Source organism: Numenius arquata, chromosome 26, assembly GCF_964106895.1.
Source record: "Numenius arquata chromosome 26, bNumArq3.hap1.1, whole genome shotgun sequence".
In the NCBI taxonomy this organism is placed as follows: domain Eukaryota; kingdom Metazoa; phylum Chordata; class Aves; order Charadriiformes; family Scolopacidae; genus Numenius; species Numenius arquata.
In genome coordinates this window covers 810,725-837,767 of record NC_133601.1, presented here as the reverse complement: position 1 = coordinate 837,767, position 27,043 = coordinate 810,725, and the positions used below count along the sequence as shown (strand labels likewise).

General features: G+C 59.3%; 3 protein-coding genes across 3 annotated transcripts; 2 read left to right on the top strand and 1 right to left on the bottom strand.

Moving 5' to 3' along the window:
• Nucleotides 1-20: 20 nt before the first annotated feature.
• Nucleotides 21-5,434, top strand: BAG4 (BAG cochaperone 4). The gene is made up of 4 exons (XM_074164338.1): nucleotides 21-98; nucleotides 2,176-2,436; nucleotides 2,736-2,972; nucleotides 3,980-5,434. The coding sequence occupies exons 1-4, from the start codon at nucleotides 21-23 to the stop codon at nucleotides 4,457-4,459; spliced, it is 1,056 nt and encodes a 351-aa protein (XP_074020439.1). The 3' UTR covers nucleotides 4,460-5,434.
• Nucleotides 5,435-10,775: 5,341 nt separating this feature from the next.
• DDHD2 (DDHD domain containing 2) lies at nucleotides 10,776-22,117 on the top strand. The gene is made up of 17 exons (XM_074164337.1): nucleotides 10,776-10,956; nucleotides 12,219-12,409; nucleotides 13,254-13,343; nucleotides 13,695-13,815; nucleotides 14,838-14,927; nucleotides 16,029-16,164; nucleotides 16,631-16,839; nucleotides 16,982-17,052; nucleotides 17,242-17,361; nucleotides 17,576-17,671; nucleotides 18,105-18,218; nucleotides 18,325-18,480; nucleotides 18,562-18,664; nucleotides 18,751-18,915; nucleotides 19,337-19,499; nucleotides 19,792-19,910; nucleotides 20,432-22,117. Exons 1-16 carry the CDS (start codon nucleotides 10,776-10,778, stop codon nucleotides 19,880-19,882), a joined length of 2,097 nt encoding a protein of 698 aa, XP_074020438.1. The 3' UTR covers nucleotides 19,883-19,910; nucleotides 20,432-22,117.
• A 549-nt stretch (nucleotides 22,118-22,666) lies between these two features.
• On the bottom strand, nucleotides 22,667-27,043 carry PLPP5 (phospholipid phosphatase 5). The gene is made up of 7 exons (XM_074164208.1): nucleotides 26,958-27,043; nucleotides 26,631-26,739; nucleotides 25,133-25,223; nucleotides 24,847-24,910; nucleotides 24,297-24,421; nucleotides 23,764-23,934; nucleotides 22,667-23,466 (listed from the first exon to the last, which is right to left on the bottom strand). The coding sequence occupies exons 1-7, from the start codon at nucleotides 27,041-27,043 to the stop codon at nucleotides 23,297-23,299; spliced, it is 816 nt and encodes a 271-aa protein (XP_074020309.1). The 3' UTR covers nucleotides 22,667-23,296.

Genomic DNA, 27,043 nt, shown 5'->3' with positions numbered 1-27,043 from the left:
GACGGGGCGGGGCGGCGGCCATGGAGCCCCGGGACCGCGCCGCCGAGCCGGGCCCGCCGTGGCCCCCCGGGTCCCCCCGCCCGCCGGCGGCCGCGCAGGTAACGGCGGGGAGGGACGGGCGGGGAGGGAGGGCAGAGCTGCGGCCCTGGTCTCTGCCCCGCCGCGAACGGGCGGCCGAGGTGCCCACATCTACGGCCACCGGGACGGCGCCGGAGGCCGGAGCCCGGCGGTGCGGGTCAGCCCCGCAACCCCCAGCGCACGCCCGGCCCGAACGGCGGGGAACGACGGCACCGAGCCGCGACGCGCTCTCCGGACCTTTAGTCTCGGCTCTTGCCTCCGAAAGTCCCGTTTCCGTATTTTTCTCAGCTCGGTTTCCAAAAACATCCCTTCGCATTAAAAACCCGCGCGCCCCCCTCCCCCCCGGGCTCGGGCCGGTGGCTCAAACTGGCTCAAAAACCCCATAGAACGGTGAACGCGGGAAAGTTTTACCTTCCCATCCAGTTCAAGGTGACATTTCTAGGGCGTGTGTATTAACGGAGAGCTCAGCCGGGAAATGCCACCGTCCCCGGCGGGTTTGGTGCCAGATGGGCATCGCTGGCCAGGAGGGCTCCCGGCCCCGGATAACCGGCCCTGCACCGGGTCTGGGTTCCAGTCCCGGATAACCAGCCCTTTACCGGGTCCAGGTCCAGGATAACCAGCCCTTCACTGGGTCTACCGGGTCCCGGTCCTGGATAACCGGCCCTTTACCGACTCTGGGTCCCGGATAACCGGCCCTTTACCGACTCCGGGTCCCGGATAACCGGCCCTGCACCGGGTCCCGGTCCGGGATAACCGGCCCCGCACCGTCAGATGGAGCTGCCTGTTCCCTGAAGCCACTGTGGGGCTGGAGGCTCCGTCCCCTGCCGCGTCCCCCTATTCCCAGGCAGGGCACACCAAAGGTGGGGCCACGTCCCCGGTGGCATTTGTGCCACAGACCCCACTGGCGCAACGGAGCCGGCAGCGCCGGGCAAAGGGGGGGAAAAACCTTCCCCAGTCCCGCTGTGTCCCAATACTTGCTCGTCCCGGCTCCGTTATTTGCTGGTTTTCTTGCAGCAATAGCTTTTTTTAGGGGCCACTGCGCAAATGCTGTGTGAGGGGAAAGGCTTTTCTCTCTCCACAGAGGCCGGACACAACCGTGGCTCCTGTTAATCCTATGGGATGAGTAGGTTTGATCCAGCTCTTTCAGAAGTCCCGACACACAGGTGATACAATCTCTCCTCCATCAAACAGCTAATGGGCAAAAAAACTGCTTTGCCCAAAGCTACAGGGAGTCATCCCGAAATCCCAACGCTTCATTATCTCCGCGGGGGCTAGAGGGAAGCTCAGGTTCGATAGGAATTGGTTGCTGGAGCGTGTTCGGATGAATCCTCACAAACGTTCTGGGCGCACAGAGCTCTCGCACGATGGGTTGTCAATCCCGACGGGGGCGGCGGGGGCACAACCTGGGGCTGGGGGCTCGGAGCACCCCGCTCCCCGGGGCCCCACAACTGGTAGATCTCGTCCGCTCGCGTGGTTTGTCTCTGCAGAGCGAAAGAGGAAACACAACTTTCCGGGAGCGCTTTTCACCCGCCGGTCGGTGACTGCATCGACGTGGGTTGAACCTCCCAAGAGCAGCTTGTGAGGAATCCTCTGCGTGTTTCTGAGCACAGCTCAGCCCAGTGGAGCACGGTTAAGCTTTTATCTGCTCTTCCCACTCTCCAGACAAATTTATAATGACCCCCCCCGCCCCCAGCACTGCCCCAGTGAGCTGGGAGGGCGGTGGGACCAAAGCGTTTATTGGCAGTGGCCAGTAGAAGGCCACGTTAGAACAGGAAACACCTAAAACTGGGAAAAATCATAGAATCATAGAATGGTTAGAGTTGGAAGGGACCTTAAAGATCATCGAGTTCCAACCCCCCTGCCCTGGGCAGGGACACCTCCCACCAGACTAGGTTGCTCCAAGCTCCCTCCAACCTGGCCTTGAACCCCTCCAGGGATGGGGCAGCCATAAATCAGCGTGGGGAGGAAGAAACCCCCCAGTTAAACGCTGCAGGAAGGGCCAGTGCTCTTTCCCCAGGCTGTGCTGGGCCAGAGCGGAGGCCCCCTGCCCCGTGTCCGTGCCCCATCCCCTTCCCTCTGCTCTTCCCTTTTCTCCAGGCGATGGATTCTCCCTACGCAAACGGAGCCTACAGCCCCCCGTACCCTCCGGCTGCCGGTGCTGCCCCGCATTACGCCGGTCTCCCGCAGACACGGGGCTACTACTGCTCCAGGCCCCTGCACACCCCCTACCCTGCCGAGTCCACGGGCATCTACCGGCCCCCCTCGCCCGCTCCCCCCTGGAGCTACACCCCCCCGGACGGCCCCACCGAGGGGTCCTCTCTCCGGAGGCAGCAGGTTCCTGGCTACTCCCCGCCGCAGGTAAGAGCCATTTCCAGCCCCGGTGTCCGTGCAGCTGCTGGGCTTGCGCTTCCCGGGGGAGAAGTTGTTGTTTTATGGGGCCACAGCAGAGGGAAAGCCTGAGGTGCCTCCTCCGATGGATCCGTGGGTCCTAACGGCAGCTTGTCCTGCCTGCTTTTATTATAAAAAATGGTGGTCATCTCCATTCTCTGGAGACTCCAAGTTTGTGGGCTGGGAAAGCAGGCATCGCGCAACAAGGTTGTTCCCGGGGCTGCCTGGAGGGACTCTGGGGGTAATGCCCGTCCCCCCTTTTCTTACAGACTCCAGGAATGCCCATCCCGCAGTATCCGTACGGAGACAATCCCGGGGTGACGCCGCAGGGGCCTCCGCCACAGCCCAGAGCCCCGGAGGACTCGTGGGGTCCCCCCGTCTATGGGGTGCAGCCCCGTTACGCCTGGCCCGCTGCCCCGGCCCACGGGAGCCCCTTCGTCTCCGAATCGCATCCATCCTGGACCGGCAGCGGAGCTGCTCCCCACCCTCCCGCGTGGGACTCAAAGGTACAACCGATGGTCCTGCAGTTCTTCCCGGCTGCCCCCAGAGCTCCGAGGTTGTAGGGCTTTCCCCAGAGCCCGTCTCTGTCTCCTGGGAATGCCCCTTTCTCCGGGCACAGTTGGTGTAGGTGGAAACAAAGCAGCAGGTATCCAGAGCACTGCCAGCAAAATCTCCCGTTCGCATCCCAAAATCCACGGCTGAGATTCCAGAAAGGTGCTGGAGATAGCAGATGTCCCAGGGCAGGTCTTGAAATGGGTCAGACCTGGTCTTGCTCGCCCAGTTCTTCTCTCTCAAGCAGCAAAAGGTGTCAGGAATCAGCGGGACCAACCCGCCGGGCAGTTTGCAGACTCGGATATTCCTCTGCAAGTGCCTGGTTTGGGCACAGTCACCCTCTACTGAGGAAGGATTTAAGCCAAAAATTTAAGGAAGTGATGTATTTGGTGGGGTCTGTTCATCTCGGGGTCCTCTGGGTTTGAGCAGGAGGTTTGGTCCCTGGAGCAGCCCTGATGGGGGGTGGGGAGATTTGGGGGCTTTGGGGTTTGGGAACAGCTCAAAAGTGCTACCTGTAAAGAAGTGTCTTCTCCAGAATATCCAAATGGGATCCAAATCTCCCCTCTTCGTGGCTGACGAGTGCTTGGTGGCTCACCCTGTTTCTTCCAGACACGTCCCTCTTGCCAGGGATCTGCTCTTTAACGGCCCGGGACCGGAGCGTGGGTCCCGTGTCCCTCTCTGGGACCTTTCACAGAAACCAGCCCGTTTGGCAGGACAGGGGGTGCCAGCCCGTGGGGACACGATGTGTTATGACGTCACGGTGTGTGACAGTCTAGAAAATGCTGCCCAGGTCCCTGGTAACGTCAGGCCTGACCCCATCCTCCCAGGCATGCCCACCTCAGAGCTGTCACCACGTCTCCCGCCACCCCCTTCCCTCAGCCCTGCCTTTCTAGTGCCAGATTAAACACCCGGCTTTAAGGGAAATGCACTTAAGGATTTTTTTTTCTCCTTCTGACTGTAGGACAGCGCTTACGACAACCCCGAGCAAAGCCCGAGCCAACACCATTACTATTCCGATGTCCACCACCAGCACACTGGGACAATGAGTGACCACAAGCCAGCCCCCCCCAAGCCCAGGGTGCAGTACAGCGCCCAGCCCCACATGTACGACACCACCTCTCGGAAGCCCTCGGCCGGCAGCCGGGAGGCTGGTTTTAAACCCAGCGACCAGCCTTCGACGAATTCTGGAGCCATCCAGCCCGAGATCCAGCGAATCCTCCAGGTGATGGGGGAGGCTGAGCAGCTGGAGCAAGAGGTGGATGAATTCGTAGGGAAAAAGACAGATAAATCCTACCGGCTCCTGGAGGAGATGTTGACCAAGCTGCTGTTGGAACTGGATTCCATCGAGACTGGTGGCCAGGACAGTGTTCGGCAGGCCAGGAAAGAGTCCGTCCACAGAATTCAGGCCATACTGGAAAAACTGGAAAGAAAGGGATTGTGAAAGCACATCAGCCACAACACACAGTCCGTTGTTGAGGTTCCAAAGAGTTTTAGTTCTGTTAAATCTCAGCTCTTTCTGCTACGCACTATTGACGATGGAATAGCAATAAGCCCCGAGTTAAACACACAAGTAGAGCCACCAACCAACCTCCCGCCCCAAGCCAGCAGCCCAGCCCCAACCAACAACCTGGCAATGGACAACTCAGAGAGGTCTGAAGCAGCAAACGGAATTGTTTGTCTGTTCCAGGCTTTGGAGAGGCAGAACCACCCGAGGTGCTTACGCTGTAGAGGTCTCCGTGGGGATCCGCATCCCCTGCATCTGCAGGAAGAAACCCAATGTACAAAGTTCCCCAAACCCGCCCCGATCTCTAGGTGCCTCCTGCAGCCCCAGCAGTTCTTTATGCAGCCGGAACCCTTGTCAGATGTGGTCACAGCCGTCCTGCAACGGGCAGCCACACACCGAGACCCCGGGCTTGTCCGTCGCCACCCGTGTTTCCAGCTTCAGCTTCCTCACCATAAAAACTTGCCGTGTCGTGGTGGGGTTTGGCTTGTTTCTAGTGCACTGAAGCGCCGCAGAAAGGGACCACGCTGGCCGCCCGAGCAGATGTCACGTCGTGCCGTTCCTCCTCTGTCGCCAAGAGCCGGTCCCCGTTTCCCCCGCGGACACGGGAACGCAGCCCGGAGGTCTCCGTTCTGCCGCTGGAGAGTCTGTACAAGCAGAGGAACAATGTCAGAGCAGAGCGACCCGAAACGGCAGGATGCTTGGAAATGCTTCCAGGTCACTTGGGTAACAAAAATCCACTTTTTAAGGTCCTTCCACATACCGCATTTTTGTATTCCCCTGCAACGCCACCCTGGTGGCACCCAACAGCGCGGAGGGGACGGGAACGGCTCGGCCCGCTCTTAACCTCCTGGTTACAACATGTGAAGTGAATCACGACCGTGTGTGATGAGACAATAAACCCGGACAGCTTTTAAATGTTATTTTGTAATTAAGACATCTCAAGGTCTCCTTTCTTTAAAAAAAAAAGCTGTGGGCAAGGTTGTAGAGACCTGCCCGTAACCAAAGCTGTCTCAGCGGCTGGGGGTCAGGGATGAAGGCAACAAGTCACCCCCGAGCATCCCTGTTTGGGGGCGGTGGGGGACAGTGTCCCCCATCGCCTCCCAGGTAGTGCAGATGCCCCAGAAGCCTTCAGCTCTGGCTGCAGGGCTGGTGGCCGGCGTCTGGAAGGAGTCTGGAAGGGATTGGGAAGGGATCTGGAAGGGGGTCTTGAAGGGGTTGGGAAGGGGTCTTGGTGCGCCCGAGGCTGGGAGCACCCTGACCCTGCGCTCTGGGGGCTGCCCATGTCCTGAAGGCACCGGGCAGATCCCACACCATTCCTGGACGGGACTGACCTTTGCAGCTCGTTGGATGTGCCTGGGATGACGCGTGGCGGTCAGCCTGCAAACACAGCCCCCCCCGGGGTGAAGCCAGGAAAGAGCTGAGTGTCCTGGGACGGATAAATGCTATTTTATTCCTTCCTCTTGTCGGGCAGAGAGCAGCCGGGCCGAGCCGTCCCTCCTTCGGATCCAGCGTGAAATCCGCCTGGTGAGGCCGGCGGCTGCACGGGGAGACAGAGCAGACGGACAGAGCGATGGCTGTCACTGCGTCGCACACACAAAGCAACGGCCCGGCCCCGGTCAGCGCCACTTCTCTTTCTCTGACAAAGGCAGCAGTGTCAGCAGCGTCTCCAGCAATTAATCCCTGCTTTGGGTTTGTTTCTTTTTGTGAAAATCCTCGTGGAAGGGGAAATTTCCACACAACCAGCCTTGCTACCGGTGGCTTTTTAAACCAGCATAGTGGTGTCCGCCCCTCCTCCTCTTACCATCTGGTGTAAAGTCTTGGTAACTGCTGCCTCTAATGCCCTGAAATCTTCCCCGAGAGACCGCTGCGGGTTCACTGCATTAGCCTGATACAGTAATGACTTTATTTAGGTTTAGGTTTTTTTTTTTTGAAAGGGAGGAGTACGGGCAACAAAAGCCATCAAGCACTCTGAAGGCGGGCTGGGTGCGGGGGCAGGAAGCCGAGTCCTTGTGCTGGGGGACGGCTGGGGACTCACTTCCAGAGTTACTGGTTCCTGCCCTTCTGCTCCTTCGGCACCTCCCGCAGGGTTTGGCTGTAAAAGGCTTTGAAGGAGATGAAAAAGGAAAGAAGGAAGGTAAGTACCCACAGAGACCTAACTTGTCGCATTCTAGAGAAGTCAAGAGGTGCCGAATCCGGCCGGCGGAGCGGGAGGAGCCGCGGTGCTCGATGCCACGCTCTGCCACAGGCAAAGGCTCTGCTCTCGGGGGGCTCAGGGGGGCTCGGAAGGAGAGAACGGGTGATGCTGGGGGGGAGAACATTTCTCCTTGGTGCTCAGGGCACGGCTGAGCTCGGAAACCACCCGTACCTGGCTGGAAGGCTCTGCTGGAGGCGGCTGCACGTTTGATCCTGTAGCTCCTATTCTGGAGCGGAGCCAGCCCTGATTAAAGCGTGCCCACCCTGCCCCGCTTCGCTCTCCGGCCAGCTCAGGGCTGGCACCACGTCCAGGCCACAGCCTCACCGCGTTTGGGCTCTCCAGGGAATTACCAAAGAGCTCATTTCTCCCTCTGTTACCACATTTGTTTTGTTATTTGGTTGGCATGGCTGTTGGAATAAAGGTTTGGGTTCCCTCTGCCCAGGATCTAGCCAACGTCTGAGATTTGTTGTCGCAAGAGATGGTGCAAGTCCTGCTTGGGCAGAGAGTGAAATCATTCCGCTCGTCAATCGGAGCATATTGACTGCCACGGCCGAAAAGGACAGGTCGTGGTGCCGGCAGCTTCACACCCCTCCCGGCAGCGGGGTCTCCCCCCTTTGCTGGATCAACCCCTTTTCCAGAGCACCCCAAGAAGGGGCAGAACCGCAGCCGAGCTCTAACCCCGCACACACCGAGGCCATAGGGGCAGGTCCCCCTCCCGCTGCCCACGGGCTTCACCGCTCTTTCTGCCACTGTCACCCCAGTAAGGTGGCCACGAACAGGGCACTCATGCCTCAGCCCCCGCTGCTTTTTTTGGGGAGGTGGCGTTATCAGCAGCAGCGCTGCAGCGAGTCCCTGCTTACAGGGAGAACAGCAGCAGCCGGCAGCCAGCTCCAGAGAGCCCGGGAGCGCGGAGCTGGCTGAAACGGTGTTTTCTGTGTTTGTTTCAGCAGCAAGAACTGCACCGGGAACAAAACTGTATTGTTGACGGCATCCTGTTTGCTCTAATAGCCGTTTCCCTCCCCTGGCAGTTGCCAGGGAGAAGAGGTGAGCCGTTCCCAGCCGCGTGAGGAGTGAGGAGCAGTCCTGACCCCTCGCAGGCTCAGCAGCACTGCAATGCAGTCAGCTCGGGGAGAATTAAATAAACATACCCTCAGCGGCTCTGTCACCACTGCTCTGTGCCCTGGGACAAAGGTTTCCCGCTGCGGAGACGTGGTAGGAACGATGCCTTTATCTGCTCATAGGGAAAACTGAAAGCCCGTGCGTGGCACAGGAGGCAAAGTCTGGGAGGGAGGAGGGAGGTGGGTTCCTTCTCTGGTGTTTTGGGGCTGAACCCATCGAGGTAACGTATTCCATCACAATAATTCCTCTTCCGGAGTTTAATTCCCCGCGTGTGGGGAGGATGCGGCACAGGGTTACGTAAACCCCGGCGACAAGCACAGGAAAGAACATCCCAAACTGGGCTGAAATGGCAGGTTTCAGCATTTCAGGGGGGCTGGGTGTTTGACGGGCTCTGGGAGGCAGAGGCGGCTGCGGCCGACGTTTCTGCACCCCCCAACGGTGGGTTTCTGGGTGTTTCCCCCAAAGCTGCGCCGAGCCGAGCGCCGGGCTCGGGGTGTACCTTCCCCACCGCCGCAGAACGCTCCAAACGGCGTCACCGCATCTGTCCCCGCAGTGTCCCCGCTGCCTCCCGTCTCCTTCAGAGCGGGACCAAAGTGGGTCAGGCTCGGGCGGCGATCCGAGAGGAGGGAGAGGCTGCGGCAGAGGCGCAGGAGCCCTGTCAGCACCCTGCGGGTGCCGTTTGCTCCACAGATGCAAAACTTGAGGATTTTAGCACTTCTGGCCATTTCGCCTTCCCAGCCAGCAACCGCCGTGGCGGAGGTGAGCGCGGGGACGGCGATTCCCGGCAACTGGTTTATCCGGCAGCATCCATCCGCCCACGTCACAAACCCCCAAATTAGAAAGCGTGTGTCTCTGTGTTTATCGCGGGGCTCGTCTCTACAGAAACCAAACTCTTATTCCGGGGTTGCCCCGTGGCTCCTAGGAGCGGCTCCTAGCCGCCGTCAGAAGAGGGTTTCTCAATCTCCACCGAGGCGAAAGGGGCACGGAAGGACTGAAAAACAAACACTAAATGAGCGTCCCGTGGTTTCTGCTGCGGAGCGCCCTGTGCTCGAGTGTTCGTCCACGCCGCACGTGGGAGGCAGCGGCACGGAGGCACGTGCTTCCCGGCGATGCTGCACTGGCACCGCGCACCCCTGCCCGCCCGCATCCGGCTCAGGGGTGTAATGACCCACCTGGAGCCGACACTTAGGCCCGAGAGTCTCAATTAGCGCTGGCATCGCCTGCCTGCGATGGCGTTTGGGTGTGGATCCACCTGGGCCGCTGCAAGGGCTGCGCAACCCTCCCGAGAGCTGCAGCTGCAGGCAGGGGATGCAGGAGGGGATGCAGGCAGGACTGCAGGCAGGATGGCAGGCAGGAATACAGGCAGGGGTTGCAGGTAGGATGGCAGGCAGGGGTTGCAGGCAGGGATACAGCAGGATCACGGGCAGGATGGGAGGCAGGGATATGGACAGGAATACAGCCAGGATGGCAGGCAGGGATATGGGCAGGATCACAGGCAGGACTGCAGGCAGGACTGCAGGCAGGATGGAAGGCAGGAATGCAGGCAGGGACACAGGCAGGACGGCAGGCAGGGTTGCAGGCAGGACTGCAGGCAGGGATACAGGCAGGATGGCAGGCAGGATGGAAGGCAGGGATACAAGCAGGATAGCAGGCAGGGATACAGGCAGGATGGCAGGCAGGGATACAGCAGGATCACAGACAGGATGACAGGCAGGGATACGAGCAGGATGGCAGGCAGGGATACAGCAGGGATACAGGCAGGGATACAGCAGGGATACAGCAGGATCACAGGCAGGATGGCAGGCAGGGATACAGGCAGGGATACAAGCAGGATGGCAGGCAGGGATACAGCAAGATCACAGGCAGGATGGCAGGCAGGGATACAGCAGGACCACAGGCAGGGATACAGCAGGGATACAGCAGGATCACAGGCAGGGATACAGGCAGGATGGCAGGCAGGGATACAGCAGGATCACAGGCAGGGATACAGGCAGGGATACAGCAGGATCACAGGCAGGGATACAGGCAGGATGGCAGGCAGGGATACAGCAGGGATACAGGCAGGGATACAGCAGGATCACAGGCAGGATGGCAGGCAGGGATACAGCAGGATCACAGGCAGGGATACAGGCAGGATGGCAGGCAGGGATACAGCAGGGATACAGGCAGGGATACAGCAGGGATACAGGCAGGGATACAGCAGGATCACAGGCAGGGATACAGCAGGGATACAGCAGGATCACAGGCAGGATGGCAGGCAGGGATACAGCAGGATCACAGGCAGGGATACAGGCAGGATGGCAGGCAGGGATACAGCAGGATCACAGGCAGGGATACAGCAGGGATACAGGCAGGGATACAGCAGGATCACAGGCAGGGATACGGCAGGGATACAGGCAGGGATACAGCAGGATCACAGGCAGGGATACGGCAGGGATACAGGCAGGGATACAGCAGGATCACAGGCAGGGATACGGCAGGGATACAGGCAGGGATACAGCAGGATCACAGGCAGGGATACGGCAGGGATACAGGCAGGCCGCGGTCCCGCCCCGTCCCCGCCCGTGACGCCGGGGAGGGCCGGCCCGGCCGGGGAGCACCGCCCCGGGCTGGGCGGTCGCCGGGGCCGGAGCGGGGCCTGCGCTGGCGGCCGGGCCGGGGCCGGGGGGAGCCGCCGGGGGAGCGGGGCCGCGCCGGGGACCGGGGGGGCCGCAGACCCACGGACACGCGCGTGCAGAGGCGGCGGGGAACGGGGCTGGGGGGGACACACCGCCGGGTCCGTCCCCCCGCCACCCCCGGCGCCGCCGCGGCGTGGGGGGCAGATTTGGGGGCAGCGCCTTCAAATTGAGACGGAATCAGGATTTCCGAGGCGCTGTGACTCGCCCCCCCGCCCCCCCCCCCCCCCACGGCGTCTCCCGCCGCCCCCGGTGCGGGAGCATCATGTCCGCCCCGGAGCAGCAACAGGCGCCGCCGCCCCCGGAGCCCGGGGAGCCGGACCCCGCACACGGGTACGAGCCGGTGGCCCCGCACTGGTTCTACCGCAAGGTCACGGACGGCAGGGAGCGGTGGGTCCCCTTCAGCAGCCAGGACTCGGAGCGGCTGGAAGAGGCGCACGGCTCAGGTAGGGGGGGGGACGGACACAAACCCCCGCGGGCGGGGGGCTGGGGCGGGGGGAACCCTGCCGAAAGCTCCATCCCCCCCCTCCAGGGCCCGGGGGATGTCACGGCACCGCTCGCCTTCCGCTCCCATCACTGCTATTTTTAAACTGCCCTTTGATTCTAAATACCTTGTCCCCGGCTCCTAAAATCGCAGCGGGGAAGGGGCCTGGTGAGGTCAGCGGGGGAGCATCAGGTGTGTGCCAGGGGGAAGCGCTGCCCGGGTATCCCGGGAAATTCCCTGGGCGCACCCAGGGCTTCCACCGGGGATGCAAAATTTTCCCTCGGGAATTTTAAATCGGGACTTTTTTTTTTTTTTTTTTTTCCGTTTTTTGGCAACGTGCCCCCTGATGGGGTGAATAGCCGAGCTGCTGGGGTGCATCCATCTCCCTGACCTCATTCATTCCACGGATGCTCTGAATTACCTGTCATCGTCCTGCCACAGCACCCTCCTGGTGGGGATGGGAGAGTGCCGGCGGGATGGCAGAAATTCCGCTGGGGAGATTCCTCCCAACGCTTTCCTTGCTCCCAGCGGCACCGCTGGCCACGAGACCCCCTTTCTGCCAAATACCGCCTGATTTTGCCACCCGCTGCCAGGACCGTGCTGCCGGCGGCCATGGGCAGAGCTCCCGTTGCCCAAGGGCCGCTCCGTCCTCCCTCTCCCGGGAATCTCTGGATCAGGGGCCATCCCGCCAGTCCCCGGTGCCAGGACGCGGCCGAGCCCAGCACAGCCTGGCACTGGGCGCTCCGCCAGCAGCCCGGCCAGCAGGCAGACCCAAAAGGCAACAGAATTAACAGAATTTGAGGTCCTTATTGGGATCTGCGCGGAGTTCTTTGTTCTGGAGGGGAATGGCTCAGAGAGCCGGAGACCCGCACCTCCACCCTCACACACTGCTCTGCCCAGGGCCACAAATTCACGTTTTTACCATCAAAGTGAGGCAGGAAGAGTCCCTGTAAGCCTGTGCCTGAACCGGAGAGGGAGACGGTTGTAGCTTAACGCCTTCATCTTACCTTCTGCCTCCGGGGGAAGCCTGACTCGGGGCATCTCTCCTGCGGTGCCCACCAACGCTGCTCTCCGTGCCTGGGTACGGAGAACGTTGGGTGTCTGCTGCCGATGCTCGTGCACACTCGTGTGCTGCCCACCGCTGCAGTCTCGTCCTCGTGATCTGGCTGGGTACACGACCTTTCTGGGCCTCTCACCATTAATTCCAGGCCTTGGTTCCCGCAGGGAGAGGCAAAGAGGATCTGGTGGTCCCAACGTCGGGGGGGAGGTACGACGTGCACCTGAGGCAGAGGCAGCGCGTGGCGGTGTACTGGGAGGAGGAGGTCTCCGAAGTGCGGCGCTGCACCTGGTTTTACAAGGGAGACAAGGACAACAAGTACATTCCCTACTCGGAGACCTTCAGCGAAGAACTGGAGGTAAACTGGCCTCTCCTGGCAGCTTCCCTCTTGCCGAGAAGCATCTTGGCTTCTCAGTGTCAAATACTGGCCCCCACGTCCCAAACCCCATCGGGGGCAGCTGGCGCCGTGGTCGCGCCTGAGGACGCGGACTCGAGAGAGACTTTGGCGTGGTGTTTTCCCGGCCGATTCACAGAAATTAAACGCTGCCCCTGCCTCCCTCCCAGCCCGCTGGAGCTGGGCGTTCTCCCCTTCCTCCTGCCCTCCTCCTGCCCCGGTGCCACCCTTCTGCTGCACATTCCCGGGTGCTGTCGGCATGCTGTGTGGCTCTGGCCGTGCTTCCAGCCTGGCTCCAGCAGCTCTGCGCTGGTTTTTGCTGGCCCTGTCTGCTTTGTGACTCTCCTCGTGAGAACTGTCCTCCTCGTGCTCAGGGTTTCACCAAACCCAAGGGAGATGTGAACGCAACAAAGAGGAATCATCACCACGGGCACCCACTGAACGAAGCGTTAGGCTTGAGTGGTCTGTGCTGTGAATAGCTGGAGACTTTCTTTGGAAAGATATATATATATATATATATATTTAAAAATATACATCTTTACCATAATCTGTATTGTGATGTACCAAAAAATACCCTTCTGAATTGCTGGGGGAGGCTTTTGCTGCTGCTGCTGCCTCCTGGAAGCTCCCTAGTGGGTGATACTCAGGTGACCCTCTTGTTCCCCCAGCGTGACCTGGCTCGTTCCTCTGCTTCTTTCGCAAAATGTGTTGATAAGAGACACCGTAAAATGGGTGGGGAATGTCTTGGGTGGTTGAATATTCATGGGAATGCCTTCAGCTGACTCACAGGGGGTGTTCTTTTCCTCAGGAAGCCTACATGGTTGCTGTGACCCTGGACGAGTGGAAGAAGAAACTGGAGTCCCCGAGCCGGGAAATCATTATCTTGCACAACCCCAAGGTGAGGAGGGCCTGGTGGTCTCGGTGTTCACCAGCAAGGACTTCTCCTGAGGGCCTGGCTTTATGCTCTGGCTTTATGCTGGTTCTTTTAACCACATCTGCTGAGAAACCAACTCGAATTGGACAAGCAGATTGTCCAACGCCATTCCCCTGGCTGAGCTGTGCCAGAGCAGGGGGCGATGCCAGCAGAGACTCTGTCTCCCACCTTCCCCTCCCTTTCACCATCCCTTTCGCTCCCTTTGTGCAAAGGGCTCGTGGTCTGGTACCACCCGGTGCCACCTACCAGCGGATTTCTGCCCCCATAGCTCCAGAACGTGGCACAGTTTAACGACAGGCTCTTCTCGTTTCCCAGCTGATGGTGCACTACCATCCCGTTGCCTCCTCCGATGACTGGGGCTCGACTCCTACGGAACAAGGTCGGCCTCGGACTGTGAAGAGAGGAGTGGAGAACATCGCTGCTGAGATCCCCAACGGTGAGCTGGCTTCTTCCCCCCTTCTGCCCTCCCAAACCTACCAAGTCTGCTTTCCAACCCATTTTCTCAAAGGGACTGAGAGATGCTTCCATGATCCTTTAAATAAAGGGCACAGCTAGAAGTTTTGTGCCAAAAGGAACAGGATGGTTTTCAGAAACCTTCCCAGCAACAAAGCGCTAGGTAATGAACCTGTAAATGAACGAGCAGAGGCAGCAGAGACATGGGGGGGGAGGCATTTCCAGCCCCCGCACTGAGACCAGAGCCGTGGAAAGCGCTGCGGTGCCTGCAATTAACCCCGAGGTCTTGGCGTGTGCGCTGGTAAAGGAGGAGTTTCTTTCCGTGGTAGGGACACGTCCCTCACCCACACGCAGGTGACTTTCTGGCACACGTGCCCTCCCCGTCCCTGGAGCTGTGCGTCAGCTCTGCCCCCCCAACTGTCCCCGAGCTCCTGGTTGGGCCCCAGGATTGTCCCCGTGGTGAGGACAGGCAGTTTCTCCCGTCCAACCCCTTCATTTCCATGCCCGCACGCCTCCGGGAAGGTGTGTATGCAAACTGGAGCGTGTGGGAGGCAGAGAACAAGGCGAAACGTCACCTGGTGTCTACCTGAGGCTGCCGGGACGCGGGGCCGGGGGGCTCAGCACGGGGCGGCTGGACCCCGTCCTCTGCTCCTGCCCTCTCCCGCACCAAACGTGCCCCACGGCCGGGCGGGTGTCACCGCGAGGACCACACGCTCCCACTGGAGCGAGGATGGTGACACAAGGCGGGACGAGCTGCCTTGCCTTCCTCTGTCCATCCTCACCCTCCTGGATCCATCCCGGGGTGGGCAGCTGGATTTAGCAGGAGAAAAAACAAAGAAACGTGAGAAATCCCGCTGCCCTTCCGGCACAAACCCGGGCCCGGACTCAAGGGTTTGTACCGTGAGGTGAGGATGGGAGGCTCCTGCGGAGCGTGTGGTTCCACTGGGTCAGTTCCCCGTTCGGCGATGCCCGTCCCCGCGCTCTGAACTCCTCTTTCCTCTTTAGGGGAGCCCCTGCAAATCGACCACCTGGTTTTCGTGGTGCACGGCATCGGCCCAGCGTGCGACATCCGCTTCAGGAGCATCGTCCAGTGCGGTAGGTGTGGGGCCCGGCCAGGTCCCCCTTTCCATACCCCTGTCTGCGCGGAGAACGTGAAGCGCTGTCAGAGAGCGCTCACACCACGTTAAATCCCACCACCCGGAAAGGTTTGGGCAACCACTTTTCCTCACTGCGTTCCGCTGCCGCTCAAAATAGTGAGTTTCCCAAACGGGATACAGATTTTCTGAGTAACTGCCCAAACCTGCTGAACTCATCAGTGACCTGCTCCGTCTGTCGCTACGGACTCGTCTCAGTGGGTGAAGTCCAACACCCCAATCCAGCCCCCCCTGGAGTGGTTTTGGCCCCAAAGCAGGGATGCTGCTTCTGGCTGAGGATATCCCCAAGCTGCGGATGCCCAGAGGCCAGGAGAGCATGCGAGGAAGCATCGCTGGTCTTACGCCCCCCCCCCAAGCAGCCACCCTCCATCGGTGTTGGTGACAGGACGTGAAGCCAAGTGACTCTGCTCTGACCTGTCCGTTTTTGGGTCAAGCTCCGAGTGCTTCGGTTCAGGAGAGGTGATCGCGGCAACCGCCTGGAAGCCCCACACGATTTAACTTGTAGAAATCAAGGCAGCAGGGATTTTTCCACGGCAGACAGTCATTAGTTCCTACAAAACACACCTCTGCCTTGACGCAGCCTGTTCTTCTGTGTGTTCATCTGATGATCAAGGCTGCTGACCATCTGAAATGGAGGAGATGGACGGGCCCCTCTCCCTCCAAACTGAGCCATTTCACGTTCATCTCCTCCCTTAGGCTTCCCTTTCTAACACGTGCACCTTCGCAACAGATTTGTTGTTTTTTAAATTCCCCAAAGCACCTTTCTTATCCCGACTGCCGCGTTAAAGCCCTGCCCATGTGGAAAGGCGGCTCCTTACAGCTGGGACAGCGAAATCCCGTAAACGCACGTGGAAGGACATGGAGCCTTCCCCTGATCTTGTAGTTAAAGGTCCAAGGTCTTAGGGTAGCAGCAGCAGATTAAAGACCCTGGTGGGATTTCCCCCGGTAATGATCTTTTCTTTTATCTTATTAAGCGCTGTTGATGCAGGAGGCCTGTCCTGCAGCCGGTGGATCTCGGTAACGAGCTCCTGCTCTTTTCCAGTGAACGACTTCAGGAACGTTTCCCTGAGCATGCTGCAGGCGCACTTCAAGAAGGCCCAGGAGCAGCAGCAGATCGGGCGGGTGGAGTTCCTGCCCGTCAACTGGCACAGCTCCCTCCACTCCACCGGGGTGGACGTGTAAGTGTCCCCCGCAGCCCCCTCCTCGGCTTCCCTGGGAACGGCACAAAGCGCACGGATGGCTCCTCCGGCGTAAACTCCGCTTTTCCAGGCGGGCGAAGGGAGAGCTGTGAGCGCTCAGGGCTGGGAAGGTGCAGGGGTGAGCAGGACAGAGGGGGGACTGTGGGCATCCCCACCTCGTTAATGGCCTCTGGAAGCAGAGTACCCCATTTTTGCTGGAGCAGGGCCCCAGGGAGGGCAGAGAGCAGGGCTCCTGGGGAACAGGGCAGGCTCCTTATTCCTGCCTGGAATGTGAGAGCCGTGCTCTGCCTTCCGTCTTGGCAGGAGCCGAGGATCTGGATTACAGCATTATGTCCTTGGGGACGGTGGAAATCCTTCTCCGACCTTACGCTTTGCTTTAGGAGCGTGGCAGGGTTCACTGGCACCTCCAACTGCAACCCCCTCTTTCCTCTTCCCCCCCCAACAGTGACCTGGAGCGAATCACTCTGCCGAGCATCAACCGCCTGCGTCACTTCATCAACGACACCATCCTGGACGTTTTCTTCTACAACAGCTCCACCTATTGCCAGACCATCGTGGACACGGTGGCCTCCGAAATGAACCGCCTCTACCAGCTCTTCCTCCGGAGGAACCCCCTCTTCAAAGGGGGGGTCTCCATTGCGGGGCACAGCTTGGGTAAGGGGGGTGGGGGTCTCCCCCACGGGTCCCCTCAATGTCGCCGTACCGCGGGAGCGGGGAGGGTTCCCAGAAAGGAGATGGCGTGGGGCTTTTCCCCGATGAGCTGCTGATGCTCTCTCTGCCTGCGCCTGGTTTCCAGGGTCGCTGATTTTGTTTGATCTCCTGACGAACCAGAAGGCTGCTCCTGAGGAGGACGAGCACAGCCAGGAGGTACGTAGCATCTGGTGGCATCTGGACCCCCCCGAGTGCCCCTGCAGCGCCAGCCCCGGTAGCCGTTCCAGGACAGTGTCGCACCGACCTCCTGCTTCTGCCACTGCCTGGGGAGGGGGGAGAGACTCCAAAACGCACGGGAGAAAATCAGCGAGCAAAAAGCATCATCCCTGACGGCTCTTTTCACAGGGGTCCAGGACAACCTCAAGCAACAGGGGCATCGAGGCAGTAAAAGAAATCCTGAAGAAGCTGGAGTTGTCCGAATATTGTGATGTTTTCGAGAAGGAGAAAATGGACAGGCAAGCACTGGTGAGGAGCTCTCCTGGTCTGCTGCCTCTCGTTTGTCTCTTCTTTGCGTTTCTCTCCAGTCCTCCCACCCTCTGCACGTCTTCCTGGTCCTGAGTCACCCGCACAGGGATTGTCTCTGAGGCGCGTGGCAGGAATGGAATTACGGAGCACAGAAATACCTCACTGCACTCCCCTCTCTGCTCCTGCACTCATATCTGGGTTGCTTATTTTCCAGTTCTTGTGCACGGAGACGAACCTTAAAGAAATGGGGATTCCCTTAGGACCAAGAATGAAGATACTTCATTACATCAGCTCCAAGGCGGAGATGCAGGTTTGTCTTCTGCACGGCTCCTGTTCACCCAGGTCCATCCCGTCGCTCCCAGACAAGGACCAGCCCACGATCAGTCCCTGAGCGCCCTGACCTCCTCCTTCCCGGCCATCCTCGCTCGGGCGGCTCTCACGGGCTCGTGTTTGCCCTGGTGACTGCGCTGCTGCAGCATCACTTCATCCCGTGGCCTGTAAGGCAGAGCAGAGAGAGCAGGAGGACTAGTTAGCGGTGGTAGAGACCGAAGTTAGCAATGGCAGCCAGAGAGAGGTGGTTGGTGGGAGTAGGGTGATGGTGCCAAGGTGGCCCTGGTTGTGGAGGCTGGGGGATGCCGGGCAGTTCGCTGCCTGGCGTTGTGGCTCCCGGGTGGGAGGACGGGCCGTGGCGTGGACTCGCTGCAGGACCTGTGATAGCCGAGATTCCCATTGTGTCGCTGCAGGACCAGAGCGCAGCAGGTCCCGGGCACAGCGGGGAGTGCGGAGCGGAGCCTGGATCCCCATCGCAGCACGACGACGGCGGGAATTGCCAATACCGGGACGTGGGCTTAGGACAGGTAACGACCGAGCTCGGCACCGTGCTCTAACGGCAACAACGAGGCCCCCGTAACACCAGCACGGAGGGTGTCTCGTGAAACAAACCCCCAGCTCCCTCTCTCCCAGGTCTCGGCAAACTACCCTCAGCTGGACTACAAGCCCACCATCTTCTTCGCTTTCGGGTCTCCCATTGGGATGTTCCTAACGGTGCGAGGAGTGAAGCGGATCAACCCAAACTACAGCCTGCCCACCTGCAAAGGCTTCTTCAACATCTTCCACCCGGTAGGCATAAACCCCAGAGCCGTCCTGCCATGAGACACACGGAGCATGAGCCCCCGCTCACTGTCCCCCCTCCCTCTACAGTTCGACCCGGTGGCCTACAGGATTGAGCCCATGATCGTCCCCGACCTGGAGTTTGAGCCCATGCTGCTGCCCCACCACAAGGGCAGGAAGAGAATGCACCTCGGTAAGGACAGGGCAGCCCCTCTTCCCCATCCCCAGGGCAGCGGCTGCAGCCCCCAGCCCCGCACTGACCCCCCCTCTGCCTTTCAGAGCTGAAGGAAGGGCTGACGCGCATGAGTGTGGACCTGAAGAACAACCTGCTGGGCTCCCTGCGGGTGGCCTGGCAGTCCTTCACGCGAGCCCCGCTGCCCGCCGTGGAGGGGGCGAGTGCTGAGGCTGAAGGGGAGGCAGAGGCCAGCGTGGAGAAGCAGCCAGGTCAGCGGGGAGCAGGGATGCAGCATCACATCCTGGACCTAGGAGAGATGGGGAGGGACTCTTGATCAGGGAGGGGAGCCATAGGACGAGGGGGAAGGGTTTTAAACTGAAAAAGAGGAGATTGAGATGAGATCTGGGGAAGAACAACTTTGCTGTGAGGGTGGTGAGAGCCTGGCCCAGGTTGCCCAGAGAAGCTGTGGCTGCCCCATCCCTGGAGGGGTTCAAGGCCAGGTTGGAGGGGGCTTGGAGCAACCTGATCTGGTGGGAGGTGTCCCTGCCCAGGGCAGGGGGGGGCACTGGGTGGGCTTTAAGGTCCCTTCTAACCCACGTGGGACAAAGGGAGGGCACGGTGATGCTGTTGCATCTTCCTGGCTGTTGGTGCCCCTTGGCTGAACCACGATGCTCTTCTTTATTCCTTCAGAGATCAAGGCAGAAGAGCCCCCCGTGGCCGTGAAAGAAGAGGCCTCCCTCATCAACGTGGGGAGGCTCAACGGAGGGAATCGCATAGACTATGTGCTGCAGGAGAAGCCAATAGAGAGCTTTAACGAGTATTTATTTGCACTACAAGGGCATCTCTGCTATTGGTAAGCTTCTGCACAACTGGCAAAGCTTCAAATTCAGGTCTGATGTAAGCAGTGACATCATTTTTAAAGCCAACGTAGTAAGAAATGCCTTAACTGAGTAAACAAGACATTTTCCTGGCCGTAACGCAGACACGGCGGGTGGGTAGGGACAGGGGAAGGAGACCATTGCAGTTCTCCTTGCCTGGCACCATCTGCTTTCACTGAGCGCCGTGTGTACCCCGTAACCATCACAGGGGTCCTGACAGCATGGAGGGAAGTGTCCCCCTCTAATTCCCCTGTCCTCCTCCTCCAGGGAGTCAGAAGACACCGTTCTGCTGGTTCTGAAGGAGATTTACCAGACACAAGGCATTACACTGGATCAACCTTTGCCAGGAAGCCAGTGACCACCCTGCGCTCTCCTGGCCGCTTGCCGTAAGTCACCCTGCCCACGCCTGCCTTCCCACCTTCCTAGGGCACCTCAGGGGGCATCTGGTCCGATTGAGGGAACGGTATCCCTTATTTCCTGTGCTGTGTCTAAGGCAGGAGTTTGTGTTGGGTTTTTTCTGTGGCCCATCAGCAGGTTTGGCTTCTTTCCTCTCACCCTATACACGAGCACCTTTGGAGTTTAAATAAACCGCTGCTGCTGCTGCTAAGGGCGGCAGGAACTGTCCATGTTCGTGATCCGTTGGATCCACCAAGGGAACGACCAGAGGTGCAGCCCATATTCCAAACCTCCCAGGCTAAACGTTTCTTATAGACAGAGAGAGCCAGAGCGTGGACCCTGTGGTTTTTTCAGGGGTGTTTTCACCCTCTGCTGCTCTTTCCTGGCTGAGGGGAGACCGGGGCCAAGCCACATCCTTGGGTTTCCTCACCCTCGAAGCCTGACACTGGTAATTCCTGGGGGTTAGGTCTGCCCTAGAGCATCTTCCCACGTTCTCCTTCTGCTTTCTTAGATCCAATTCAACCGAGCACTCACCAGGAAAGCCCAGATCTCTTCTCTGCCTTCCTCTCTCCTCTGCTGCCGTGTCCCCTGCATGCCGCTTCCCAAGTACTTGATGCTGCCTGGAGATAAGGACGATTTTCCTCTGTTTTGGGTAGGGATAAGGGGCGGGGGGGGGAAATATCGAGGGAAAACACTTCTGCTCAACCACACCCCAGCACTCGCACTGTGACTCCCCGTGGCAACGTGTACTTTTAACCCTCCACCTTGCAAGCGATCGCACCGGCTCCTTGAGCACCGAGGCAGACCAGCCGTCTGGGCCAGGAACTCAGCCGTCTGGGCCAGGAACCGGTACCGAGGGCCTGGCCCAGTGAGGAAACTCGCAGCTTGTGACCTTGAGGAATAAAAGCCTTAAATGCACAGCACGGAGAGAAGCTGCAGCAGCCTCGGCGAGCAAAGGGGAGTGCTGACTTCTCCCTGCCCTAACACCGAGGACCGTGGTCTGTGGGAGGGGAAACCCAGGGCCCCGGTGGCGGCTGCGAAGCGAGCAGGAAGGTGTCCACCAGCCCTTCTCATCTGGGATTGCTGCTGCGTGGTTTGCGTGAGTGCCCACGGGCCGTGCCATGCAGGACTGACCCATAAAACAGCTCGTTGCGGGGCACTTGACCCGGGCGCTGGTGCCTGCGGCTGCGGTAGGTTGGTAGTGGCTTCTGGGCATCCTCATCCAGCCCACGGTGGCCAGCAAACCTTGGGGATGTCTCGTGTAGGACCAAGCTAGTGGCCAGGTGGGACTGGAGGGGAGAGGATTCACCTCCAGGTCAAACTACAGCCCTGCCAGGGGAAAGCAGCTGCTCCTCAGCAGCCTCCGGACAATTGGGAGCTCCCGAGGGACATCCCTCCACGGCTCTGCAGGGGCACGGAGCAGCACGACTGTCCTGCTGCAGTGTGGCTTTCAGGGTGGCTACAGGGATCTCACACCAGCCAGGGTCTTTGTTTTTTTGGTTTGAAACACACAAAATACAGCCAGCAAGGCCAGAGCCCAGATCCGTAGGGTGGTGACACCCTGTCCCAGTGACCCCAGTGAAGAAAGGAGCCCAGCGCCGTCGGTGGCTGCCTGTGGTGTGCTCGCTCTGCTCCAACGGGGACAGGGATGGGGACAGATCTCTCCCGGGTGACACAAACCACCCCAAGCCACCCCGGCTGGGCTGTGGCCAGAGCCTGGGGACAAGGCAGAGGCAGACACTTCATGGTGTGTAAGGTCGTTGCTGTCACAGCCTTGGGAAGAGCCAAACCACTTTCCCTCCCGCTTTCACCCTGCGTGGGGTAAGGAGCCTTTTTTCCCCGCCGCCTGTTCGTTTCTCCCCCGTTGTCCTGTGTTATTTGCACAATGGGAAGGGTTTTGTTTGCAGCCCCCGGCCCCCCTCCCGGCCCCGGGGAACAGAAGCTGTTCTTTTACCTGACTGCAGGAACAGACACGCTGCTCAGCCGGCGCCTGAGCTACTCATGGCTAAAGCGTCTCCTACGAGAGTAGGAAAAGGAAGAGTCTTAACACGGGACACTCTAATGATCAGCTCTTTAAGTTATGCACTTTGTTAAAAAAAAGAACAAAAAAAAAAAGAAGAAAAAAAGGTTAAATAAATTTTAAATGTTATTTAATGTCTTTTCCAGTAAAAGCCAAAATAAACAAGTAGATGACTGCTGTGGTGTGTGCCTGTTCGGGGGGAGAGGGAGGGAAGGCGGTTGAAGAATTCACACGTGCGCTATTTTAGGGGAAATTAAAGCTACTTCTGTAACTTCCGTTGAAGTTGCAGGGTCACAGAGGGCTTATGTGGCCCAGACTGAAGGTGATGGGGTGGCGTTTTCATTACTGTTGTGTCCTGAGCTCTGCTACAGCCTCACCTCTGCGCGTACACAGACTTGAGCAAAACCACACGTATTTATGGTGGAGACGAGTGACAAATAACTACTTACACCAGTCCTGCCACACCGCGGGGCCCTGGAGTTCTCACCCTTCCGTTGTCTGAGAAAACAAAGCGCGGTGCAGGGAAACAAGCACCCGTGAAGGGATGCTTCCAGACACCACGGCATTTTCTGCCGATTGTCATCTCTTTACACCCGTATTAAAGCTGCAAGGGAAGAGACACAAAATAAACGCCCACCTGGAAACCCCTGCAGACACACCAAAGGAATCGGCTTATACAGCATAAACCCAGTCCATGACGTAAAGTTTTGAGTACCACAGCTCGTTAAAAAAATTAAACTCCTTTATTGGGTAAGTTAGAAAAAAAAAATCAAGGCTAGCACAATAATACAAATAACAATTTAGTTTCATCTTCCCTCTCCCCCGCTCAATCCTTGGTTAAAGACCGTGACCTCGCGCTCGTTACTCCAAATTAGCTCAGCTCTGATTGAAAAGACGGACTGAAACCCGGCGCCAGGAGCGGATCCCGCAGTTCATTTCGACACAGGCTTCCCCCGAGGAGGGAGGGGACGGGAGAGCTCGGCTGGAACGAAGGGAGGGGACCAATGGCGCTTTGTGGCCCAGACACAAGATGGCCCACCGGACGGGGCACTCCAACATTGTCCCATTTTTCCAGGTCTTGCTTCAGGACCTCTTGTTCCCGGGCTCTCCTCCCACGCCCAGCACCTCCTTTGCTTCACAGCGGCCCCGAAGGGAGGGAGGCCACAAAAATCGGGTTAAATGAAGCAACACAGGCCCCTGAGCAGGAGAACTTACCAGCTCTGCAGAGAACGCCTGCTTGGGTTTCAGGTTCATCCTCCTTTGAGCCACTTCTCACAGAGCGACCTCCCCAGAGCCTTCCCCTGCCCGAGCCCTGGGGGAGCAGCCGGAGAGGTGCCGGCAGGACGGAGCCCATCGCTATATCTCCAGGTGAAAGCCGGGAGCTGCCGCCTTCTCTTGGTGCTCTGGCACTTGTCTGGATTTGTACAGAAGCGGTTTGTGGCACAGGGAGTCCACCAGAGGAGGGTAATACTGCCTGTAGCAGAGGTAGGCAAGCACGAAGCCCATCGCTGAGCCAACCAGCACATCTGCGGGCAAGAGCAGAGGAGAGTTCATTTCCCTTTATCTGCCCAAGTTTCGCCATGGAATTCTCCAGCAGGTGGCTTCCCAGCGCAGAGCTGAGCTGCTCCGAAAATAGCCCCCACAACCGAGTTTGGTGTAGATTCCAAAAAGAAAGAGAAAGGCATCATCTCCGTGCAGGCAGCAGAGTAATTACCACAGGAGGAGTGATCCAAAAACCCTAAGGTGGCTCTGAGCACCTCCGCAGCAGCACGGACCCCCCACCGGCACCGAGTGCCCCCGTCCAGTTGCAGAGCCCGACCCACCTTGCCAGTGGTGTTTGTAGTCGCAGGTGCGGGACACGGCGATGAGGGTGGCGAGGAAGAGCGGGAGGAGGAAGGCGCAGAGCCGCAGAGCCCTGCTCCCCCGGCTGGCAGCGAAGCAGCGCAGCTTCCCCGCGATGTAGAAGGCGGAGAAGCCGAGACCAGCGAAGGCGACTGGAAGAGAATTGTGTCGCTTCAGAAACGGCTCCAGGCTCTCACCCTCCACCCTCTCCCTGACTGCGGTGGCAGGTCCTGCCCATGCGAGACAAGGGAAGGACCAGCTCATGAGCGATGGAGGAGCCGTAGAAGCTGGTACTTGGCGAGGATCCCTCCTCCCAGGAGCTACAGAAGCTTCACGTGACATTCATCTCCCCACTGCTTTGCAGAGGGAAAGTTGAGGCCCCCAAAGAGGCCAATGAATGTGGCCAAAGCCACGGGGTGTGTGAAAGCAAGCCCAAGCTGCCCTCCCCAAGGGTTTCTGCTCCTCACGGCTCGCTGTCTGGGGCTGCAGAGGGGGGGGGACACGGAAAACTCACACGAAGCGTGTCCACTGGGGAAGCTTTTTCGCCCCTCAGCCACCACGCCGGGGTCGCCTGTGCACACCAGCTCTGCGTTGGCTCGTCCGTCGGGGAAGCAGCGATAGAAGAAGTCTGGCCGTGGCCTGGGGCAGGAGAACAAGGCACGTAGCCCTCGGGCTCCCAGGAGCCATCCGAGCACCCAGCCCTCCCACAGAGCACCCCCGGCCGAGTCGCCAGCCACCAGCAAACCCCTCCGGCTGCAGCTCGGCACGGGGAACTTTTTGCCACCCCGACGACGCAGCCCAGGGAGGTGAAACCATCCCCCCCGCTCCCTTTCTGCGTGCCAAAGCGCTCCTCCCCGGCACAGGCCTGGGCGAGCCCATCTAAATGATGCCCTGAGACAGCAGGTCCCCGCCAGCGTTTGTTCTAATTGCCTTTACAGCTAGAAAAAACACATTCCTTCCAGGCTGAGTATGTCCAACAACAGCTCCTGGCCCTTGCTGCTGCTGTTGCAGCTCTGCCATGGCACAGACGTGTCTCCCCTCCCCGCAGTGAGCCAGTTTCTCACCTCCCCACGACGAGCTTCAGGGCATTGGTAAAAAACCCATTGAGGGCGAGAGCAAGGCTGGCAGCTAGGAGAGAGCAGAGAGGCCACGTCAGCGCCATCCCCACCTCAACGTGCAGCTTCGAGGCACGTTCGGGCAGCGCTCAGACTTCAGCTGGAGGCGCACAGCTCAGGTCTGGGACCCCCGGCACAAGACTTGTGCCCCAGCAAGAGCCAAGGACTCATGTGTGAGACCCCCGGGGCAGACCCCGCGGGGGGCTCTGGCTCTGCGGGGTGAGGAGGAGCTCACCGAGGCAGGCTTCCTGCGTGTCTTCTCGGTCGGCGTCCATGAACACCCTCGCCAGGACGATGAGCAACAGGGGAGACAGAAAGGCGATGAACTGCCAGGAGACGAGAGGGCTGTTGGGCGTCTGTCAGCGCAGCGGATCTGAGCTCTCTGGCCAGAACACAACCGCAGTCGCTCACAGAGACTCTGCGCTTTCCTGCCCCAAAACCAACCCAAACAAACAAAACCCACCCCAGCTGTGTTTGCAGCAAACCCTGACTACCCCTGAGCTCCCCACAGCATGGCTATTCCTTCTGTCTGCCATCCAACGGCAGCACCTCATGTAGAAAACCCTGGGCTGCCGGATATCGCCTGTAGAAGCACAAGAAAAAGCCCCCAGGCAGCATAAATAACACAGCGCACTGAAAAGCCCCCCCTCTGCACCCCACTCCTGCCCGTGCTTCGCAGGCTCAGCGGAGCCTTCCCTCCTCTGAGAGATGCCCAGCGCATCCTCAGCCTCTCAAACAGCATCTCTGGCAGGGGAGCGCTGCTGGGGCCGGCTCCCTGTCCCTCGTCTCCTGCTGGTGGGTGTCCCTTCACAGCACCTCGCCGTCCCCAAGCCTACAGGGATTAGCTCTTTGCCAGCGGCACCCACGCCGCTTGTCAGCAAAACCCACGGGAGCCGCTGATTCAGAGAGAACAGGTTCTCGTTCACAACATCTCGGCGGTGTTATTTCCCCCCACGGGGAGTCTGACAGGCTCCCGAGGAGGCTGCTGTCCCCTGCAAGTCCGGCACACGTCCCGCTGCCACCGCCAAACCCAAACACCACGCCGGGGGTTTGGCTTTTAAGGTTGAAAAACCCCATGCCCAAATCTCGTGGAAAATCACCAGTGGGACTGGCCAGGAAAGCGGGTGGTTGCCCAAGCCAGGAGCCGCGGGTTCCACAGACACCCCCGTGAGCGGGGCATCGCCCTCCTGAAATCCAACATTTACTCTTTCAAAAGAGTAAATTTACCCTTTTTAAAACCTAACAGAGCCGAGAGACCCAGGGAAAACATTTTCACAATCAAATGGTAATAAAGATTTGCTGAAAATCCCTGCTTTCAAGCAAACCATTCCCTGACAAGGAGAGACAGGCTACAGTCCGTGATCAGAGTCATCCCGAAACAGACCTGAAATCGATTGTGAACAACAGCCAAAGGCTCTCACTGGTTTTAACAGACTTTGTTAAAGCCCCAAAGACAACCCTGGATGGCAAAGCCTAAAAAAACTGACAAAAAACAGTTTTAACAAACTTTGTTAAAGCCCCAAACGCAACCCTGGATGGCGAAGCCTAAAAAAGCTGACAAAAACGGACCGTAAATGTTGTCTTCTTTGCAGCAATACCCGGCACCTTCAGTAGCGCAGTAAGAACCGCAGGAGCTCGCAGTATCAGGCTTTTAGCCGGTAGGTTTTGGTTCAAAAGGAGAGTTTATAATCAGAGAAAAAACGTAAGCCCAGGCGGGGAGCGGGGGCACTTACGAACATGGGCACCGCGGGGACGCGATCCACCTCCCTGTAGGGGTTTTTATAAAGCCACATCTCCTCGGGCTGCACCAGGCGCTGAAACGGCGGCAAGAACTCCATCGCCCTGGGGAGAGAGGGGGGAAAAAAGGGTAAAAACGAAACAAAACAAAAATATTAAATAATCCCACGTCGGGCAGAAGGCGGCCACCGCCGGCTATTGGGGGCGCTGGGCCCTTCCCGTGGCACCGAGGCGGGGGGCTGTGGCGCTGGGGAGGGGGGGGGGGGGCTGGCCCGCAGCCCCCGGGGCCGGGCGAGCCGCGGGGCCGCCCCGCTCGCCCTCACCCGCAGGCGAGCAGCAGCAGGGCCCGCACGGCCGCCTCCCCCGCCAGCTCCCCCGCCCGCCGCATGGCCGCCCGCCGCCCCGACAT

What these genes read in the sequence shown, in the direction of transcription:
- DDHD2 (XM_074164337.1), top strand. Translation starts at nt 10,776, where the DNA reads ATGTCCGCCCCGGAGCAGCAACAGGCGCCGCCGCCCCCGGAGCCCGGG. An exon ending in CAGCGTGGAGAAGCAGCCAG is followed by an intron (nt 18,916 to 19,336) that starts GTCAGCGGGGAG and finishes TTATTCCTTCAG; the next exon opens with AGATCAAGGCAGAAGAGCCC. An exon ending in CAAGGGCATCTCTGCTATTG is followed by an intron (nt 19,500 to 19,791) that starts GTAAGCTTCTGC and finishes CTCCTCCTCCAG; the next exon opens with GGAGTCAGAAGACACCGTTC.
- BAG4 (XM_074164338.1), top strand. Translation starts at nt 21, where the DNA reads ATGGAGCCCCGGGACCGCGCCGCCGAGCCGGGCCCGCCGTGGCCCCCC. An exon ending in GCCCGCCGGCGGCCGCGCAG is followed by an intron (nt 99 to 2,175) that starts GTAACGGCGGGG and finishes CCTTTTCTCCAG; the next exon opens with GCGATGGATTCTCCCTACGC. An exon ending in CTGGCTACTCCCCGCCGCAG is followed by an intron (nt 2,437 to 2,735) that starts GTAAGAGCCATT and finishes CTTTTCTTACAG; the next exon opens with ACTCCAGGAATGCCCATCCC.
- PLPP5 (XM_074164208.1), bottom strand. Translation starts at nt 27,043, where the DNA reads ATGTCGGGGCGGCGGGCGGCCATGCGGCGGGCGGGGGAGCTGGCGGGG. An exon ending in CTGAAGCTCGTCGTGGGGAG is followed by an intron (nt 24,422 to 24,846) that starts GTGAGAAACTGG and finishes CTCCTGCCCCAG; the next exon opens with GCCACGGCCAGACTTCTTCT. An exon ending in CCCCAGTGGACACGCTTCGT is followed by an intron (nt 23,935 to 24,296) that starts GTGAGTTTTCCG and finishes ATTCTCTTCCAG; the next exon opens with TCGCCTTCGCTGGTCTCGGC.